Source organism: Plasmodium gonderi (genome assembly GCF_002157705.1).
Source record: "Plasmodium gonderi DNA, contig: Chr11, whole genome shotgun sequence".
In the NCBI taxonomy this organism is placed as follows: Eukaryota; Apicomplexa; class Aconoidasida; order Haemosporida; family Plasmodiidae; genus Plasmodium; species Plasmodium gonderi.
The window spans coordinates 2,154,689-2,175,380 of record NW_021628936.1 but is presented as its reverse complement, the minus strand read 5'-3'; the positions used below and the strand labels follow the sequence as shown (position 1 = coordinate 2,175,380).

General features: G+C 28.3%; 2 protein-coding genes across 2 annotated transcripts; both read right to left on the bottom strand.

Annotated features, from left to right (window-relative positions):
* Positions 1-3,061: 3,061 nt before the first annotated feature.
* Positions 3,062-5,334, bottom strand: PGO_114550 (hypothetical protein; the record flags this gene model as incomplete). Its single annotated transcript, XM_028688789.1, has 3 exons — positions 3,062-4,838; positions 5,074-5,129; positions 5,293-5,334. 3 exons carry the CDS (start codon positions 5,332-5,334, stop codon positions 3,062-3,064), a joined length of 1,875 nt encoding a protein of 624 aa, XP_028544590.1.
* Positions 5,335-9,761: 4,427 nt separating this feature from the next.
* PGO_114540 (hypothetical protein, conserved) lies at positions 9,762-14,087 on the bottom strand (the record flags this gene model as incomplete). Its single annotated transcript, XM_028688788.1, has 1 exon — positions 9,762-14,087. The coding sequence occupies one exon, from the start codon at positions 14,085-14,087 to the stop codon at positions 9,762-9,764; it is 4,326 nt and encodes a 1,441-aa protein (XP_028544589.1).
* Positions 14,088-20,692: the final 6,605 nt, after the last annotated feature.

The window sequence follows — 20,692 nt, the reverse complement described above, 5'->3', positions numbered from 1 at the left end:
ATTTTTGTGTATTATTTTATAATTTATAATGACAAATTTGTTTTTAATTTTAGTGATTTTATATATAACATTTTACCAAATTGTAATAATTTTATTGATAATGTATTATTTGATTTCCCCACTCCCCCCTTCCCTTTTTTTTTTATTTACTTTTTCGGTTATATATTTTATACACATGTTTGAATTGTGCATATCTTCGTTAGACACCGTAACAACTTTTATAAGTGTTCCCTTTATTTTTTCTTAATTTTGTTTTACCATTTTTTAGAAATCCAATTTTATATTCATGAAGATATACATACATGCAAATATACCTACATGCAAATATACCTACAAAAATGCATACAAATATACGTACAAATACACATACACAACTTTGTTTTCATTTGTTTGAAAAATTATATCTTTTTACAATTAACTTCTCACATATTTGTAAAGTAACAATTATGAGCGTACTTGTGTTCTGTGTGCATTAGCATATACACAGATACGATGAACAATGTGATTCATAATGTAACCAATTGTATGCACAAATATTACAAATTAAAAAAAAAAAAAAAAAAAAAAAAAAGGAAAAAATTCTGGTAATGAAAAAATAGTGAAACAAGTTTTTGTGAACATGTATAGATCATGTTTTGCATCGTCTTATATTTTTTTTTTTTTTTTTCATTCATAATGCTGGCGAAGAGTCCAATTATTCAACAATGCAACTATATTGTCTTTCCAGAAAAAATAAAATAAATAAAATATTTCCCATTGATGGAAAAATGATATAATTATATAATGCTTATATTTTATTTCTTATACAACATTAATTGTGTTATAAATTAATTTTCTCTTTTTATTTTTTTAAAATTAAATATGGACTTAAATTTTTAACCTACAAACATATTCAATGATTTTTAACATAAAGGGATTAATCAGCTTTAAGACAATTTCAATGTTCCTAAATAAAATCCTTCTTTTATTGATTTATACCTCTAGAACGTGAAGGAGGGAGTGACTGTTTTATCTTCAACATCTACATAAAAGAAATGAATGTTTCTTTTTATCACAATTTCTCAATAGTAACTTCCATATGTGTTTGTCTTGCATTTCGTCAACTTGTGTTGGAGGACTAAATTGCCTTATATCGAAGTACACCATAATTGTATAAGTATGTGTGTAATCTCCTTTCTTCATTTCATATTCTCTGATTCAGCAAATTTTTCGTCCAGTTGGTATTATACAAATTGGGTATATTTTTTTTCTTATCACTTTTATTAATTACATAAATATGAACACCATATTTCCTTGTATGCTCCTCTGTGTTAATACATAATGAGGGGGTGGGGGGTTAATTTATCCCTTTTTAATATATTCACATTTAGTATACTTCCCATATGTATTTACCACCCTCCAGCTTGAGTAATTTGTCATGTCTTTTTTAAAATATTGTAATTGCCGTTCTAACAATTTTATCCACCAAATAATTAACTTAATTTCAGTGCCTTGAAAAATTAAAAAAAAAAACGAAAAAAAAATGAGAAAAAAATAGAAAAAAAATGGAAAAGAAATGAAAAAAAAATGCAAAAAAAATGAAAAAAAAATGCAAAAAAAATGAAAAAAAAATGAAAAAAAAATGCAAAAAAAATGCAAAAAAAATGCAAAAAAAACGCTTTTCTGATTTATTACAAGTACCATAATGTCAATATTTTTTTGTACCTTTGTTTTTCACGTCACCACTTTAGCATCCTGTTCCTATTTTTTTGCTCTTAATTTAGCTTTTTTTTTTTTTTTGCTCTTAATATAGTTTTTTTTTTTTTGCTATTATTAGTTGTTTTTTTTTTTTTTTTTTGCTCCTTATTTATCTTTCTTTTGCTCGTCATTAATTAATTTTTTTTTTTTTTTTCTAAGCTGCAACTTTACACTGCAACTCAGATTATATTATTACAACATCCCCCCTTTTTGACTGTACCATAATTTTGTGCAACTCTTTTTGGTAGTATAAATTTATGCTGAATGATTATTGGATTATATGATTTTCTTAAATCATATATACCCCTTTTGAAGTTACACAACTGTAAGTAGTCCATTAAGAATACATGACTCATTGCTGATATAACCCTCTCTTTTCTTTTTTTTATTTACATGTACACGTTGTTTCTAAATTCTGCGAAAGTGTTCAGTGTTTTTATTTTTCCTACAATTTTGATGTAGAGCCCATTTTATTAATTATAAACAAGGGGAAAACATGATAAAACGGATTCAGAGGGTTCCACAGAGTGATTATCAGAGGGTTCCACAGAGTGATTATCAGAGTGTTCATTATAGTGTTCGTCAGAGTGTTCGTCAGAGTGTTCCTCATAGTGATCATCATCAGAATATTCTCAAAGACCATACCCCTAAAATTAGCGCATAAGAGTCGCATGATTGCTGGAAAAAGACAATTCTAACTTAATTGACGAATTGAAAATATTCGAAAATATGCAAATATCACCAAACAAGCTGTAGAAGCAGTAGAAGCAGTAGCAATGAAGGAGCAATCACGATATTTAAAAAACTTGGAAAACAACCCCCAAAAAATATATTAATAGTGTGCTGATTGGAAAATTATTAAAGTCTTTATAATTTAGAGAAGAAAAAATCAGAATAGAAAAGACAAATAGGAACATATTGCAAAGCAAAAAATATGTAATAAACAAAATGGAGAGTAAAAATTGACTTCTAAAATGTACATCAAACAAATGTGCACGGATATATTCATATAAACATGTACATATACATGTACTTGGGGGTATGTGTACATGTTTATATGAATATGTAGATGCACATTCGATTGCACAAAGTCATATTGATTTGGACATGTTCTCCGCCTTCGTCATCTCCAATGACTATTTTAAAAATCTTGTGCATGTAAATTCTACAATCCCAAATTGGGATATATATATATATATATATATATATATATATATATATATACATATGTGTATGTGTGTGTGTTGGAACGTGAGAAGGCTCATTAAACAGGATTGCAAAAAAAGCAAGTAAATAAATTAATATATATGATACGAAACTAAAATTAATTAAGCTTGAATTCTTTAATTAGACAAAGGTAAAATAAAATAGCATTTTTATTCGAATCTATAGCTAATTTTTTAGATTCTAATTTTTTGGTCCATTCTTTGAGTGCCTTTTCATATGCTTCATCTCTTTTTTCTTTATCTATCTCCATATTACCATAACTTTCCTTTTGCTTTTTTTTTTTCTCTGTAACAATTGCATCATATTCTGCATTGAGTTCCTTTGCTAATTTTAGCTCCTCTATTAATAAGTGCAGTATTTTTATTGAAACTCTATATCTATAGAGAGTATTTTTTATTTGTTTCATCAATTCGAAGATATTGGTATCACTATCTTTTTCTTTCAAATCACAACAATTTCTTTCTTTGATTTCAAAAAATTTGGACATTAAAGGAATCAACTTTTTCGTTTCCACAAATATAGAAGAATCATTTTTCTTTGTTAGATAACCTGACATTCTTCTAAAATATGATATTACAGTTTTAGAATTTCTTTTCATTAAGTTTAATAAATTAAAAAATTCAACAACTTGTTTTCTGCACAATAATTCATGTACAATAATTTTAAATAACTTCATAATTTCTTTTTTCTTATCTGAATTTGATATATTACTTTTTAACATTTGTACATTTTTACCATGTATGTTGAATCCAAAATTGGTTTTCATAAAATCACTAAATCTGGATACGGAAGTTTCTATGTCTTTTTTTTCTTCAGTATATAAAGATTCTATATCGAATAAAAAATTGTTGTCATATACATCCCCTGTTTTTTCACTTGCTATAGCATTCAAAATAACTTCATTTTTTTTTCTTTCTTTATCAAAAATATAGGTAAAAAATCCTAAAATGGATTTCAAATCTCCATAAAATAATTTATTTAACATTTCAAATAATTTATACGTTTTCTGTTCAATAGTTGATTTTATTATATCATTTATTGCTTGCAAAGTTCCATTTAAAAAATGCATGTCTATTCTTGTTACTTTAGATGAATTACCTTTTATCTTCTTTTCCAAATCATAAAAATAATTAAAAAAGTCATCCAAAAATGCTCTTACTGCAACATTTTGAGTGATCTTTATGTAACTATTATTCCAATGCGTGTAATCCAGAGGAAAACGATTACCACCCGTGACTAAGTATGCTTTAATATCCTTTTCAATTTTGTAAACCTTTTTTATATATTCTGAAAATATACTCTCGTTATGATTAAGCAATTCTGTAAAATTCTCCAAAGCATTTTGCGTATTTATGGGAATTTTCTTCGAAAATTTTACTTCCATTATGTAAAAATACACATCTATCCCATTTACTAATAAAACATCTTGATTGCCATTTATATCTAAAAATAAATTCAAATTCGATATAGATTCTAGTTCTTTTTTATCTAAAAAATCATAATTTCCAAATAATTCATCTATATCTCTTTTTGCTGTACTAACCAGTTCTTCTATTTTGTCTTTTATTTTCTCTTCCATAAATGTTAAAGTGCGATAGGTGAAGGTAAAAATCTTCTTCTCAGTTTTTACATGTTCTTCATAATCTTGGTATAAGACAAAATTTGTTATTTCTACAAATAATTCTTTTGTATCGTATAATGATATTCCATATATTTTATTTGCGAAACACGGGTCCCTGTTCTTGCATAGTTCTTCCAATTCATTTATTGTTAATCCTTTGTCGTTCACAATAGTTCCATCATTTCCAGTATCTCGTTCTGTCAAATTCCTGATCCATCTTGTGTTTCCTCTTGCGCTAATACTCTCTCTGCATCTATTAAAAAAAAGCGGGGGATGGGAGGGAAATAAAAAATATGAAATAATTAAAGAATTATAAAAAGAATCTAGTATCAAAAGGGAGAAGAGGGAGAAAAAGAAAAAGAGTACACCAAATTGTGATAAACTTAGACACACGTGGAACCTTATAAATCCGTCTAAAAAAAACGTTTTTCTATTATTATTTTGTAATTTTTTTTTTTTTTTTTTTGGGGTGTGTATGTGTTTGTTACTTTAACAAAAATTGTGAATCTATGCCAAAAATGTGTATACCTAGAAGCACTTCTATCTATAAAGAGTTAAAAAACAATGCAACCAAAAATAAGCACATTGATTAAAATTTAAATAAATGAATTACGCGCTATATGTGCAAAATTTTAGCGTTCCTAACGATTTCTCATAAAAATACACAAAAAAGAAAAGTATATATATTTGGAAGCATTTCAAATTACCAGAAAGTTCAAATAATACAGACAAATTAAAAAAGTGGGCATTTGAAAACGAGATAATTTAAATTAACGGGGGATGAAATGGGGGTCCAAAAAAACAAAAAAATCATCCATAATTCAGTGTATTTTTAAATTACTATCCTAATTTTATTTTATCCTTTTTTCATTTCTTTAGAATGAAAAAAAAAAAAAAAAAAAAATATAATAAAAAAAAATGAACAGTTTTCTACCTACTGGTAACAACTGAACAGTTCCTTATTAATATAAATATATGTATGACTCAATACGTTTTTGTGTATATTGGATAAATTCCCTCACCCCCAAATGTATAGATGTGTGTATAACTTTCGTTAAATAGCATGTTTCAACGTATTTTTTTATTTCCATTAAAAGCTAAAATGAGGAAAAATGTGTTAACATATATTAAATAATAATTAAATGCACCAAAAGTTCTCCATTTGTTTAGTTAAATATTCGCCAGTGTATAAACATCACGGGTAGTTAATTATTCTCTTTGCAAATGTGAAATTTATAATTCCATTAACAAATGTGTGCCGTGTGTTGACAATAAAATTTAAAACACTTTAACCTTTTTTTCTCCTTTTTTTCTTCTTTTTGCTTTTAATTTCCCGCTTTTTTCTTTATTTTCCCGCTTTTTTCTTTATTTTCCTTTTCTGATTTTTTTTTTTTTTTTTTTTATATAATTTATCAGAAAAAAAAGTTACAAAATGTGGTTTCAAATTTCGAACAAATTACGAACAAATTTAAAAAATTTTTTGTACCACCTCCCAGAATGGTACGACAATTTGAGAACACATTTGCACTTTTTTTTTTCTAATTTTGTGTTATAAATTATAATAATTCTATACCCTCAGGGAGAAACATTTCACTTATTGATCTATGTTTTGCTATTTAGTGCTTATATATTAGTGCATGTATACTTTTGTGTACATTTATTTTCACGTAAAAAGGACTCTACCTATCTGTCAACTGAACACACACATGCATGTTACATTTCAACAAATTCATCTCTTGCTATATACTTTATGTTAAAAAAAAATTGTCAAATTCTTGTTGATTTCAATAATGATTACTTTTTTTTTCTTTTTTCTATTATCACTTCTTCATGAGTGTATACTTATATTAAGGAGCAACACGAAACATTACCCTGTAAAATACATTTCAATGACATGTAATAAATTAACTATGCAGCACATATATGATCTTCTACATAATTGTAAACAAATGAAAATTTATTCTGCACTTTTACAAATGCTGCGTGAATAATGAAGCATAAATGAATTAAAATTATGGAAAAAAAAAAATTTCACACTTCAAAAAACAATTTAGAGATTGCTCAACCATTTCTTTTTGCACATGTACAATTTTACCCCTCCATACATATGTACATGTAAAAATTGTGTACCTCAAATATATTTTTGCATCAACATATTTAGGAACATATAAATGCATACACTTATGCATGCTTGGACTACACTACTTCCTGATCTTACCAATACATGTGATAGAATACTCCACTATTTGATTAGCGCACTTTTCACAAATTGAATAATTATATGATGCTATATCTTTAATGGATCTATATGTACATTCCAATTTGGAAAAAAAAAAAAAAAATTGCACTTGTGTGCAAGTACCTGCAAATATTTGTTAGCGTATATACTTTTTTTCGTTTTTTCAGCTTTTTCGTATTTTTCTACTTAGGCCCAACTTTTTATAACAAACAAAAGAACATCATAGGACTCCTCATGAGAGTATCAATTTAAATTCAATCTACCAAACCAGTCACACTTTTACAGTTTTGCTTCTTCCCGTTTTATTTCTACTTCCCTCATATATTCCCTGTCTCAACTATCACCCATGAAAAATCTATATACGATCATGCACTTTTCTTCATAGAAAATAATAATGTTTCAGTTTTTTACACAACACATTCGTTGCTACTATTATCTTGAAAATTTTCCTATTTACAAATTCTTTTCAATATCTTTTTGGAATGTAATCAATATAACTATATTCCTTCAATATATGGCACGGGTGCTATGATCGATTCTACACAAAATAAGATTAACAAATTATTATCATTTTTATTCACTTCTCCACTGCAGTGTGTAATGTCACACTTTTTTTTTTTCTTTCCCCCCCCCCCTCCCCCCCCTTACATATAAGGCAAAAAATATATTGTTTATTTCATCTTTTACTAATTAAACGTATGTATTAATATACACATAATTTTGTATAAAGAACTCTTAATTTAAATTTAAAGCAAATCATATACGAATTGTGTGATTTGTAAATTACGTTCTCATTATAGTAGATCTACATATAATATAACACAGGTATGGATCATATTACCTTTTTGATTATATCTCTTCATTGAGGAGAAGTAATCCTGAATAAGTTACGAATGGCTATACAAAAAAAAAAAAAAAAAAAAAATCAAACCAAACCAAACCAAAGCATAGCATAGCATAGCAAAAACATTAATTATGGGACGTCCATTTTTCCCAAAATATACTTTTTTAAGCAAATACAGACACTCATGTTCATACATGTAGGACTCATAAAAAGGATGATTGTTTACACACACGATACGAATCAACAATGTTCATTTTGTTCTTTCGTTGGTATTTTCTCCCCATTTTTTTAATCTTTATTTGATGCAGCTCGATGTATCTATTAAAAAATTTACATTCACATGTAGTACGTCCTTGAGAATATGCTTATGTCTATTTTGTTTTTCAAAGGTTCCTGTGTAAATATTGTTAAAGTTGGTTTATTTCAAGCAAGGTCTAATTTTACTAAGAGCATTAAATCACAAACTAGTTAAATGAATCTAACGAACACCTATGATAGGAAAGTACCTGTATATATATATATATATGTACATCCCTACACGATCGTGCTGCCGATGGCTTGGTAAATAATTTAACAAGTGCACAAATAAAACAATAAGTCTCAAAAATGACGGATAAATGTAAGTGCAAAATAAGAGGGGAAAAAAAAAAAAAATAAAATAAAATAAAATAATTGTACAACTCGTGGGGGATAAAATAATTGAAATTCATCAAAACTGAATAAAATTTAGCAAATATCGGAAAAACGCCATTAACCGACGCTAACCCATGCAGAAGACGAAATGAATGTGCAATGAAAGCACAAAAAAAAAATATACAATGTGTGTACAATATGATTCCATCTGTACTATTCTACAATGTGTATCATAAAGCATGTGTTATGTTAAACCGTGCTTCTACACACACATGAGAAAATTCACATGTTATTCCACGTAAACGTGAAATTGTAGAGCTCGGGTATAACGTGCATGACTCTTTAAAAAAAAAAAAAAAAAAAAAAAAAAAAACACACATTTATTCATGAACGTTCATATTTACATTAAAAAAAAAAAATAATAAATAAAAATACACACATATGCATGTATATATATATATATATATATATATATATATATATATATATATATATATGCATGCTTCTGTACATATGGGAGCAACAAAACCCAAAATGTCCTTTTTACCACTTTTATAAAATCATCTGTAAAAATTAATAACTTCTATGTTGCTAAAAGGGGGATCGATGATTTCCCTCGGTTTGTTCATTCCACGGGTCCAACTCGATCTCGCATGTTTTTATTTTTATTTATTTATTTTTTTTTTATTTATTTATTTTTTTTATTTTTATTTTATTCTTGGTAGTCATTAATTCTAAATCATACTTCGGTAAAGTTTGAAAAACGAAACAACTTGATTCTCTGTCAAATGCAAAATGGTGTGAGAACACAGGTGGAGCCTGCTCTACATCCCCCATTTCGGATAAAAAAAAAAATTAAAGTAAAAATAACCAAATTGTGTTTTTTCTCTTCTGTCTGGGCTGTAATTTTTTCCAAGCATTAATTAAGCAAAGAATTACACACGAAAATACGTTTTACAAATTTCTGTGGGGCCTCATATGCTTCATAGCTGGGTTCTGCATCTACGTGTGCGTTGGACAAACTAGGGCTACGTATAGGGAATTGTGAGTAAGGTCACAAATATAAGCAAACGAGTATAGATATACGAATGTTTGCACGAGTGTTAGACCAATACACATTGTTATCTGCAAGTGCATCTGCATGTACATCTGCATGCATATTAACACACACACATTCGACAGAACCCTCTACCTCCTCCCGATAAAAAAACAGGCAGAGCAAATTTGCATCTTGCCAAAACAATTTTCAATGAACCATTCGGATCTGTTCTCTAATGTCAAGGAAATCAATTTTTTTTTTTTTTTTCCTTTCCTATTTTTCCTTTCCTATTTTTCCTTTCCTATTATCCCTTCCTTATTTTTCATTTCTTACTTTTCCTTTCCTATTTTTCCTTCCTTATTTTTCATTTCATACTTTTCATTTCTTACTTTTCCCTCCTTTTTAATTTTCCCCTGACGCATTAATCATTTGCCTCTATAGAGGACACTAAATTTTTGTTTTCATAAATGCCACTACAACCTTTGGTGCTAGTCCAATTGTAACTATAAGAATTAATTTTATTCTTATTATTTTCATTTATTCCAGACCCAATGATTATCTGCTTGTATTTGAAAAGTTCCTCCCGTAAAATCCTAATTTGAACTAATAAATTTTTAATTTCATTTTTGTAATGCTTGCATTGTAAACATGAAGGCCCTAAAAAGTTGTAATTTCCAAAAGGGTTGAAATTATTCGAAGACGAATTAAACAGATCATATATATTTGTCATACTCTGTTCCATATTATTAATTGGGTTCATATTATCCTTATATTCGTTAAGATGTTCCTTTGCATAATCATTTGTGGGTTCAAAATTTTCATTAATGCTATTGCATGAGAGAAATATATTCAACAGGTTATTTGTATAATCCAATGATTCATTTGTTTCGTTCTCATATGGGTTGTATTCAAAAGATTTACTAGACTCCACAAAACTGTTACTTTTCAGTGGGTTAAATGACACATCCCTTAAAAAAAAATTTTCGTACGTGTTGTTCGACACATTTCTTTCTATGAAACTATTTTCCTTGTTCGTGTTAAAAATGCTATTCTCATTTCTATTCTCATTTCTATCCTCATTGATATTCTCACTACTCTTCAGTTTATTGTGCATTTCTTGAACCATCCCCTGCATACTCGTACTTGAATTTATTCCTTCCTTCGAAATAAGCTTTGAAGTATTACTTTTCTTATCGAATATTATATTCCCTCCTTTATTACTAACATTTTCAAATGATACTGATTTATTGTCTGGATTCATGAAATTATTTATGACACTATCCATGCTATTTCTTGTATAATTACAAAATATGTTGTCCTTAGGTTGAATAAATTCTTTATTAGAAATGTTATATTCATTCGATTCCTTTTCCTGTGTATTATTTTCTTCACAATTTGTATAATTAATTTGCTCCAAATTATTATTATTCTCTACCTCTTTCATATCATCCATGTGCTGCTCATTATTTAAACTTGATTCTGTGGTTGATTTTCTTGTAATGTTAATCTTATTCGAGGTAACAACCCTATGAATGCTACTGTTGTTGCTTTTATTGTGCTTATTATTTACACTGTTAAATGTTATGTCCTCATTATTTTTTTTTTCCTTCTCTTTATCATTCTTAATATTAGTCCAACTAAAGACTTTATTTGGGCCACTACTACTACAACTACCATTTCTGCCATCATTATTACTCCCTTTCACGTGATTCGTGGAATTTTTAACACTGCAATTTTGGTTCCCTTTGATAACAATATCCCTTGCGCTCATTGGGCTGTTTTTATTTTTCTCATTTGCATTTACACTTTTGCTTACTTGGCTTGTGTTCTGGTTCAAGCTGATTTTTTCTTTTCCACCATTGCAATTGCCGATGGCACTACCGCTACCAGTACCAGTACCACCACTGCCGCTTTTACTTTCTTCTTTTCCATTTCTGCTGTCCTCCTCCTTGACGATATTATCATTCTGAACACTGTGCACACCGACATCACTGTGCTTCTTACCAGATTGGGAGTTCTCACTTTTTGTTTTATTCTTTTGTTCATTTTCGTGGTAACCTCGTTCGAAATTGTCACTTTCGCTGTACTTTTTGTTCTTTGACTCTCCTCCATTATTGCCACTCTCAGCAGAATTCCTTTTCGAGTTCTTACTTCCATTTTTGTTTGTGTTAGATGTGTTATTACCCTTTTTTGTGCCTTGACTTTCTGTATTCTTCCCTTTCGTGTTTTTTTTTTCTCTTTTCTCTTTCTCTACACATGCATTCTCAATACATTTCAAATTCTCATCATTTTTATCCGTTGAACTAAAAATTTTGTTATTTCCATTTTTGTTGTCATCTTGCTCTTTTTCATTGTTACAATTTTTATTCATTTTATTTTCCTTTTTGCTGTTTTTCTTTTTCTCGTTAACTTCGTTCTTCAGTTCAACATTGCCTGAACAGAGGATTTCACTAAATGTGCTGGTCCTCTGGTTATTGCATCCGCTCACTGCATTATTATTGCATCCGACCACCGTATGATTATTCCCACTGTTGCTGTTTGCAATGGCCATAGTGGCATAGCTATTACTACCACTGTTGGCTGCAGAATTTGCCCCACTCTTCTTGTTTTTATTTTTCTTAGACGTTTTATTGGCACCTTTCTTCGGATTCACTCCTAAGGTGGTGCTATTTCCAATATTTGTTACATCGTGGGGTTTTGATTCCTTTTCATCTTTCATAATGTTTGTCTCATTCACACCCTTAATCTCGTGTTTTTCGTTCTTCTCATTCATCTGATTCGAAATTGCTACATCATGAGCGATACTCTCACTTGACACTTCATTCACAACTTTCACATCCACACTACATTCATCATGAGCAAATTGAATCACACTGCTACCCACATCTGCATGCTCATTATTAACCTTAGAATCATTCCTCTCTTCCACATTTTCATTTGGAATCAGAAAATCAGTAACCGTAACAGTAACGCCTTTCTTGTCTATATCATCAAAACTTAGGTGATCAAAGGTGTTACAATTTGATATACTTGAAAAATTGCTTAGCTTGTTATTATTATTTTTGCTCTTGCTGTTGTTGTTATCACTGTTTCTGTTATCACTGTTTCTGTTATCATTGTTGCCGTTAGCATTGTTGCCGTTAGCATTGTTGCCGTTAGCATTGTTGCTACTATCATTGTTGCTGTTGTTGTTACTATCGCTTACATCAAATATAGTTGATAAATTTGCATAATTCTCAAATATAGATGTATTGTTTGAATTGTTTGAAAAATATTTTGAACTCATTAAATCGAAGGTACTATCGGCCCTGTTCCTCGTGTCCCTTATTATCATATCATCCTTAATATCTGCTGGCAGCGTATTTGCTTTTTTGCACAAATTTGAAGTGTCTTCTCTATTTGGAATATCAGTCATGGTTGGAAAATATTCGCAGGTTCTGTTGTAAAGCAGCTCCTGCAGAAAAGGATTCTCCAATTGTGAATCATCAAAACTTTCAGTACACTTGGTATTGCTGCAGATTATATCCCTCGTGCCTCCTTCCATAAATGGATTCATGATACATCCACCCATCTCAACATCCTTATTGCTGCTAATGTTTAATGAACTTTTCATGTCTTCATCCTGAACCTTCGAACCATGTGATAAGAAAGAATTTATTGATTGAATATTCAAAATATCAGAATTGTCACTCCAACCACTTTTATTCCTATTATTTTCATAATCAGTAAAGCAAAATTCGACAACCTTATACGCATTGTTGTCTAACATATCGAAATTCATACCACATTCTGTTGCATTGCTATTGTAGCTCAATGTCTCATCATAGTATGCGTTATTTTTGTTCATAAAATTTGTGTTCACGTGTACTGTTTTGTCATAATTCAAGGTTCCCAGATCATTTAGCTCATTTATCCAGCTTGAGGTGTTACTGCTATTGTTATTGCTAATGTTGATATTGTCATTGTTATTGCTAATACTATTACTATTGATGTTTCTACTACTGCAGTTGTTATTATTTTTCTTATTATCACTCCCGATTTTCAATCCTTTTTTACCACTGTTCATAGGTTTACTGTTCCACGCATTGTTAAAAATAGTTGTGGGGCAGTGGGTTATCGATGCACTCATAGAATTACAAAGAAGGTTATTCAAGTTGTTCATTTTGTTGTTACTACCCAGACTACCACTACTCAAGCCAGTGTTCTGACCGCTACAGACGCTACTGTTACAAGTGGGTGCACTAAAATTGGGCCAAGTAGAATGAAACGATATGTTCTTATTCAAAAACAGGTTGTTTTTATTTGAATTATAGTTAACGTGAGGCATACGTATTTTCAGTATACTCTCTACCTTTCTTCTTATTTCTTTATCATTTTTGTTATGCTGTGTTAATATAGTGTCAATATTGTTCCTCCACTTATCCCACTTTTTTTCCCAAATAGTCCAATTTAAATGCGCTTCATTTTTATCATTTGAATCATGGTAAAATGCACATTTCTGAAAATAATCACAAGCTCCATCTTTAGCCATTTGACATGCTTGTGTTTTGTATACTATAGGATGAAATATTTTTTCCAATTTTGTGTGTGCTAATGGGCAATATGCATCATCACATTTTTTCATGCGTGGACAATCAACAGGCAAATAAAAATATTCGTTTGTTTCTCGTCTATCAAATTTGTTTATCTCAAATGGATACTTCTTCAGTTTATTAAATGATTTTGTTACTGGTACACCGATGCTCATCTTGTTATATTGGCAATTCTTAAATGTGTGGAGAAAGACAGGAAAAAATGTAAAAGCTGTGCAAAAAGGGTTCAGAATCTTGTATGAAAGGTTATCTTCGAATGTTTAAGAAAAATGGAAAGAAATATAAAATTTTTCCAAGTTTTTGAAAAGGGACGGTAATAGGGTGGGTAGAAATACAAAAAAGGGGTAAAAACAGCAAAAATAGAAAAGCGGAAAAAGTAACACGGGAAGAAAAACTAGGAGGGGAAGAAAAACTGGGAATGGAAGCAAAGATATCAAACACAACGAAGGGAGGGGAAAAATGGCAAACATTTAGGGAAGGAAAATTAGAAAAAGCTGTATCAAGAACAATTAGTAGGCAAAAAAAAAACATAAAAAATAAAAAAAGAAAAAAAAAAGGAAAATATAAAAATTATAAAAAGAAATTAATGCATACATATTTATGCCCATTTAATAATAGGATAAAAATAAATGCCCACTAGAATTAATGCAGGTCGTGATTGACTTTATACTAATTTTATTCTTTTTCTTTCTCAGTGTCTTTTAAATTTATTCATTCCTTGTTCCATTAAAATTATCTATCCTTGATATATCCTTGACATCCAATGTTCTTTCTGCTCATATATCTACGTGTAAACCAAATTGTTCCTATAATATTCTGCTACCGTACTGCTTTTCTTTGAAATACGAATAATTTTGCATACACAAAAAAATAAAATGAATAAATGAATAGATTAATACATGAATAGACGAATAGATTAATACATGAATAGATGAATAGATTAATACATGAATAAATGAATAGATTAATACATGAATAAATGAATAGATGAATAAATGAATAGATGAATAAATGAATAGATGAATAAATGAATAGATGAATAAATGAATAAAGTTAAAACATCAACAAACCGGTGATCACATGCGTGTACATGTCTAATAAATATGTGTGTTTACACAGGCATGCTCTAGACGTGTACTTATTTCGTTGATGAGAAAAGTAATTCAAATATGATACAGAGAAAAAAAGGATGAAATAATTCCAATAATTATTCGTGTAAAGAACATGATAGGAAAATTAATACGTGTGCGTTTTAAATTCCCCCTTTTCACAGAACTTTGTTGATTTTGCGGTTTTCTCTTCATAAGCATAAGTGTGTGTGTAGGTAATGTAAACAAGTATATTATACTTGTACACATTTGCACATTTACAATTACACGAATACATACATACACATATATCCTTGAAAATATATGCACACACCAATTAACATACACTTTTCATATCTTTCGGTTTTAAAATAAAGCAAAAATATTGTGAAATACTATATTGTGTGATAGCATCAAGTGCCTCACAATTATTACATGCTAACGCATTATAAAATTTACAAAATACGCATAATTAAAGCAAATAATATGAATTTGTGCTCGTCTCATTTCTTTAACAAATGTTAATAACAGGGGGGGGAAAAAAAAAAAAAAAAAAAAAAAAAAATAATTATTATATTTATTACATTTGTTATTACTCTTATTTACGAATAAAAATGAAAAAGGCTCACACTTTATTTAAATATACACATTTAAAAATGCATAAAAATGTAAGCTTTCTTTATATATTAACAATTTTTGACGATGGAGATCTCTAACATACATGTAATATACGTATGAACGTAGATAAAAACGTATTTATGTGCGTATGTACATATAACAAAATTTTCCTATAGACAAAGACATAAAATGGATATGTAAAATAGGAAAATAAATTTGAATAGAAGAGTTGATAAAATTAGTAAAGAGAAATAAAAAAAAGAGAGAAAAAAAAGAGAGAAAAAAAAAGCAGAGAAAAAAAGGAGAGAAAAAAAGGAGAAAAAAAAAGGAGAAAAAAAAAAAGAGAAAAAAAAAGGAGAAAAAAAAAAAGAGAAGAAAAAAGGAGAAAAAAAAAAACATCATAAAAATAATAAACAATTGCGTTAATTTTTATGTCTTCTATGTAATGAAATGTATTAAAATTCCAATAGAAGAAGCGAAAATGAAAAAAAAAAAAAAAAAAAAAAATTAGCTTATATTTTTCCTTAAAATATACGAACTCAAACAAAATAAGACATTTACTCAAAAAAAAAAAAAAAAAAAATACGCATATAAACCTTATATACACTTTTACACTTACCTAAACGTTTAAATGCTCACTTAAAACAAAACTCACATTTTTCTTTATATATCTTCTCTTATTATTTAGTTTAAAGCACTTTATAAAATTATTCATTACACATACCTTTTTTTTTCTATTTTTTTTTTTTTTTTTTTTTTTGTTCTTTTTAGTTTTCATCTTTTTCAACTAACTCATAGAAAGTTAACTGTTATATATCTTATCATCTACAACAATAAAAAAAAAAAAAAAAAAAAAAAAAAAGAGAAAAAAAAAACAGAAAAGAAAAAAAGGAGAGAAAAAAAGGAGAAAAAAAAAGGAGAAAAAAAAAAAGAGAAAAAAAAAGGAGAAAAAAAAAAAGAAAAAAAAAAAAGAAGAAAAAAAAAGGAGAAAAAAAAAGGAAAAAAAAAAAGGAGAAAAAAAAAAAGAGAAAAAAAAAGGAGAAAAAAAAAAAGAGAAGAAAAAAGGAGAAAAAAAAAAACATCATAAAAATAATAAACAATTGCGTTAATTTTTATGTCTTCTATGTAATGAAATGTATTAAAATTCCAATAGAAGAAGCGAAAATGAAAAAAAAAAAAAAAAAAAAAAATTAGCTTATATTTTTCCTTAAAATATACGAACTCAAACAAAATAAGACATTTACTCAAAAAAAAAAAAAAAAAAATACGCATATAAACCTTATATACACTTTTACACTTACCTAAACGTTTAAATGCTCACTTAAAACAAAACTCACATTTTTCTTTATATATCTTCTCTTATTATTTAGTTTAAAGCACTTTATAAAATTATTCATTACACATACCTTTTTTTTTCTATTTTTTTTTTTTTTTTTTTTTTTTGTTCTTTTTAGTTTTCATCTTTTTCAACTAACTCATAGAAAGTTAACTGTTATATATCTTATCATCTACAACAATAAAAAGAAAAAAAAAAAAATGCAATTCAAATTTTTGTTTTTTCTTACTTGTTCAAAATCAAAAGGGAGCATACATGGGAAATAATACATAATGCGCTCTATACTATTAAGTAAAACCGTGGTGAGCTTTCTCTATTATTTTGTTTTTTATTTCACTTTTTATTTTACTCTTTATTTTACTCTTTATTTCACTGTTTTTATTTCACTATTTATTTCACTTTTTATTTCACTGTTTTTATTTTGCTTTTTATTTTTTCCCCCCTTTTTTTTTCCTTTTTTTTCCTTTTTGGTATCGTTAGTGTGGTACAAAAATGTGTGTACATATTTCATGCACACGTGAGGTTACAAACAAACTCAAACATATACCTACTGGTATACATGCGCTCAAACAAACACATTTTCATGTATGTGTGTCTATACACATGTGCATACTCGAATATGCATGTTTGATCAAGATACAAAATTGTATACTCCTACACGTGTGTATACATGTATAAGGAAAAAATGCACTTAAGAGATTGGCAAAATTTATGGTAACTGTTGAAATCAAACCATATCGACTTTCTAAGGTTTATTCCACAGGTAATGTGATAAACATGCTCATTTTTTTTATACTCACAAAATACAAACTGTTCTGCGCAAAAAGAAGAAAAAAAAATTAATTAAATTAAATTATACTAAATTAAATTAAACTAAATTAAACTAAACTAAATTAAAGGCAAAAATAAATCAAAACATTCTTTTAATAAAAAATAAGTAATAAAGCAAAACTGATACATAAGGTATGTTACTATATGTTCACACGATAATAAAAAGGTACATTAAGGAGAAAAAAAAAAAAAAAAATTGGAAAAAATTGGAATTTGGCTTTCCCCACTTTTCTGTTTGTTTAAAAAAATAGGGAATAACCCCCCACACCACAGATCAGTAAAATAGGTGTTGTTTATGCAATCATTGCATATACGAGAGCTACATAAGATGTAGTTACAATTACTCACGTAATATACACACGTGTCACAAGCCATGCATACACATTTATGCTTCAAGCATGAAGAAATATTGCAAACTTATGTGGCTTTTAAATCTAGGGAAAAAAATTTAAATACGCAAAAAGGGAAAGAAAAAAACATCAAATGGGTAATAATATATAATTTTTATAGAACGCCAACTTTTCCTTCCTCAGGTGTATAATACTAGTTTCTAAACGTTTTTTTTTTTTTTTTTTTTTTTTTCTTTCCTTTCTTTCGTTTTAACAGCTCTACAAACAATTATACAGAACAAAAAAAAATGTATACGTTTATGAGTATGTGTCTATATGGGTCACGTAAACATTTACATATTCATACATTCACATATATAGTTAAACAAACACAAAAGAATATAGTTTGCACGATTTTTAAAACGGAGTTATGGGAATCAGAATGACTTTGGTTTCATGCAAAAAGGGAATTTTACATTAACTGGGAAAGGAAAAAATGGGGTGAACGCGTAAAAATGAGAAGTGTGAAACGTGAAAATGTAAAAGTAAGCATGCACATGCGTAAAAACACAAAAATAAGAAAAAGCAAAAAAATGTTAAAAAAACCTGAAAAAATGTAAAAAAAAGTAAACATGTAAAATAGATTAAAAAATCTAAAAAAAAGTGAACTTAAAAAAAAAGCAAAAAACTAAAAGTCACAACTTCCACCGATTTTCATTTGGCATCCCCATCTCTGGACCACAAAAAAAACTCAAAGAAGTAAAAAACCAAAAGTATCACATTTTATTCAGAAAGATAAACTTGATTACTTTACATAAAAATACGTGGAAATTTCCTTAGCAATAAAAAAAAAAGGGGCCTATATTTTTTTGTAGCACAAGGAACCGTAATGAATTGCCTGTGTGCTTACTAACTTGCATATATGCTTCAACATTTTTTCAATTCAAAAAAAAAAAAAAAAAAAAAAAAGTAAATAAATTCCTTTGGTGTCCATACACTGTTATGATATATCACGTTACTCTACTTTATGTTATGTCATCTCATGTTATGATTTTTTTTTTTTTTTTTTTTTTTTTTTCATTTTTATATTTTCCTTTTTGAAGCATGTCACAAGCCAACATTGTGACGACTTGAGCTTAATATTTTTAATTTCAATCACATTGTAGTATGATCAAAGGGCTTCAAATTCATTTCCACATACGTCTATTCTTACACATGCACATCCGTTCGTTAGCACCTTTCACCATTACATAGAAGTATTTGCAAAAACAAAGCTTCAATAGAATATAAATGAACAAATTCAATCAGTAGAACATGTAAGGCAAGGAACCAGATTAGAATAATTGGAAATTTTTCGAATGAACTTCAAAAAAAAAAGAAACACAACTTTACCCAAATTAAACATAAAATAAATAATCACAATAATTTACCACACACATTCTTTTGCCATTAAGAGCAGGAAAAAGAAAATATTCCATTATAATATGTTGATATAATTATATACATTCATCGTTATGTTCTTCAAAAATAACGAATGAAAAATAGATAATCAATATAATTTCTCCACGTGTAATAAAAACCATACCTATTTTCGCTAAAAATAAAAAATGTGTATTTAATTTAAATATTGTTCATTTAACAAGTAGGTAAAAATTCTCAGGAGGAAACGACCCTCTAAACTTTTCCTTCCCACCTCGAAACCATTGAATTGTTTGGAGGCAAATATATATATATATATATACATATCAAGTATTGGGGCAAGAATATCATTATTCCCCCCCCCCCATTTACAGCCAACGTCCATGGGTTGCACCATTTCGCTAACACAATGCAAAGAATTGTAAGTATGCAGGAACAGGAAAAATTCGTCAAATATCTCAAATTTATTCATTCGAAATTAAAAACATGCGCAACATTTTGTAAAAGATTAAATGAACGTCATATTCTTTACTGTATTATCTATAAAAAAGGGGGAAAAGGTAAAATGCTGAATTGCGAAGGTATCGAAATTGATTTTTTTACCAACACATGGTCTCCTTATGTTTGTCAGCCTTAATCAAGGATTTTTTTTCTTCTTCTTCATTTCACATGTCTTTATAACTCCCATATATACTTTTCAAAACTAATAAAAATTTGCATTTTCCAAAAAAACGATTAATGAGGAAAATCATTTTGAGAAAGGTATAAAAACTGAGCAAACGAAATGCCAAAACGATAGAAGTTTTTTTTTTTTTTTTTTTTTTTTTTTTTTTCCCAACACGATTTAATATTCTTTTTCCCCTTGCTAAATATCAGCTGGATAATTCCTTATCTTTCCATTTAGGCATTCATGCGCATTAAAATAGTGATATATACTGATGCATAAATGTACGTATACCCTTTTTTACGCATACAAATTACATAATACAGTTTTTTTTATTGTCTATTCCTGTGTATAAGAACCTATTTTATGCATGATATGACCACCATATGGTACAAAGTGGCACCATAAAAGAAATATTAGCCCACCGCATGAATCCACGTAATGGGGTAACCAGAATAACTTCATTTTAATTGTG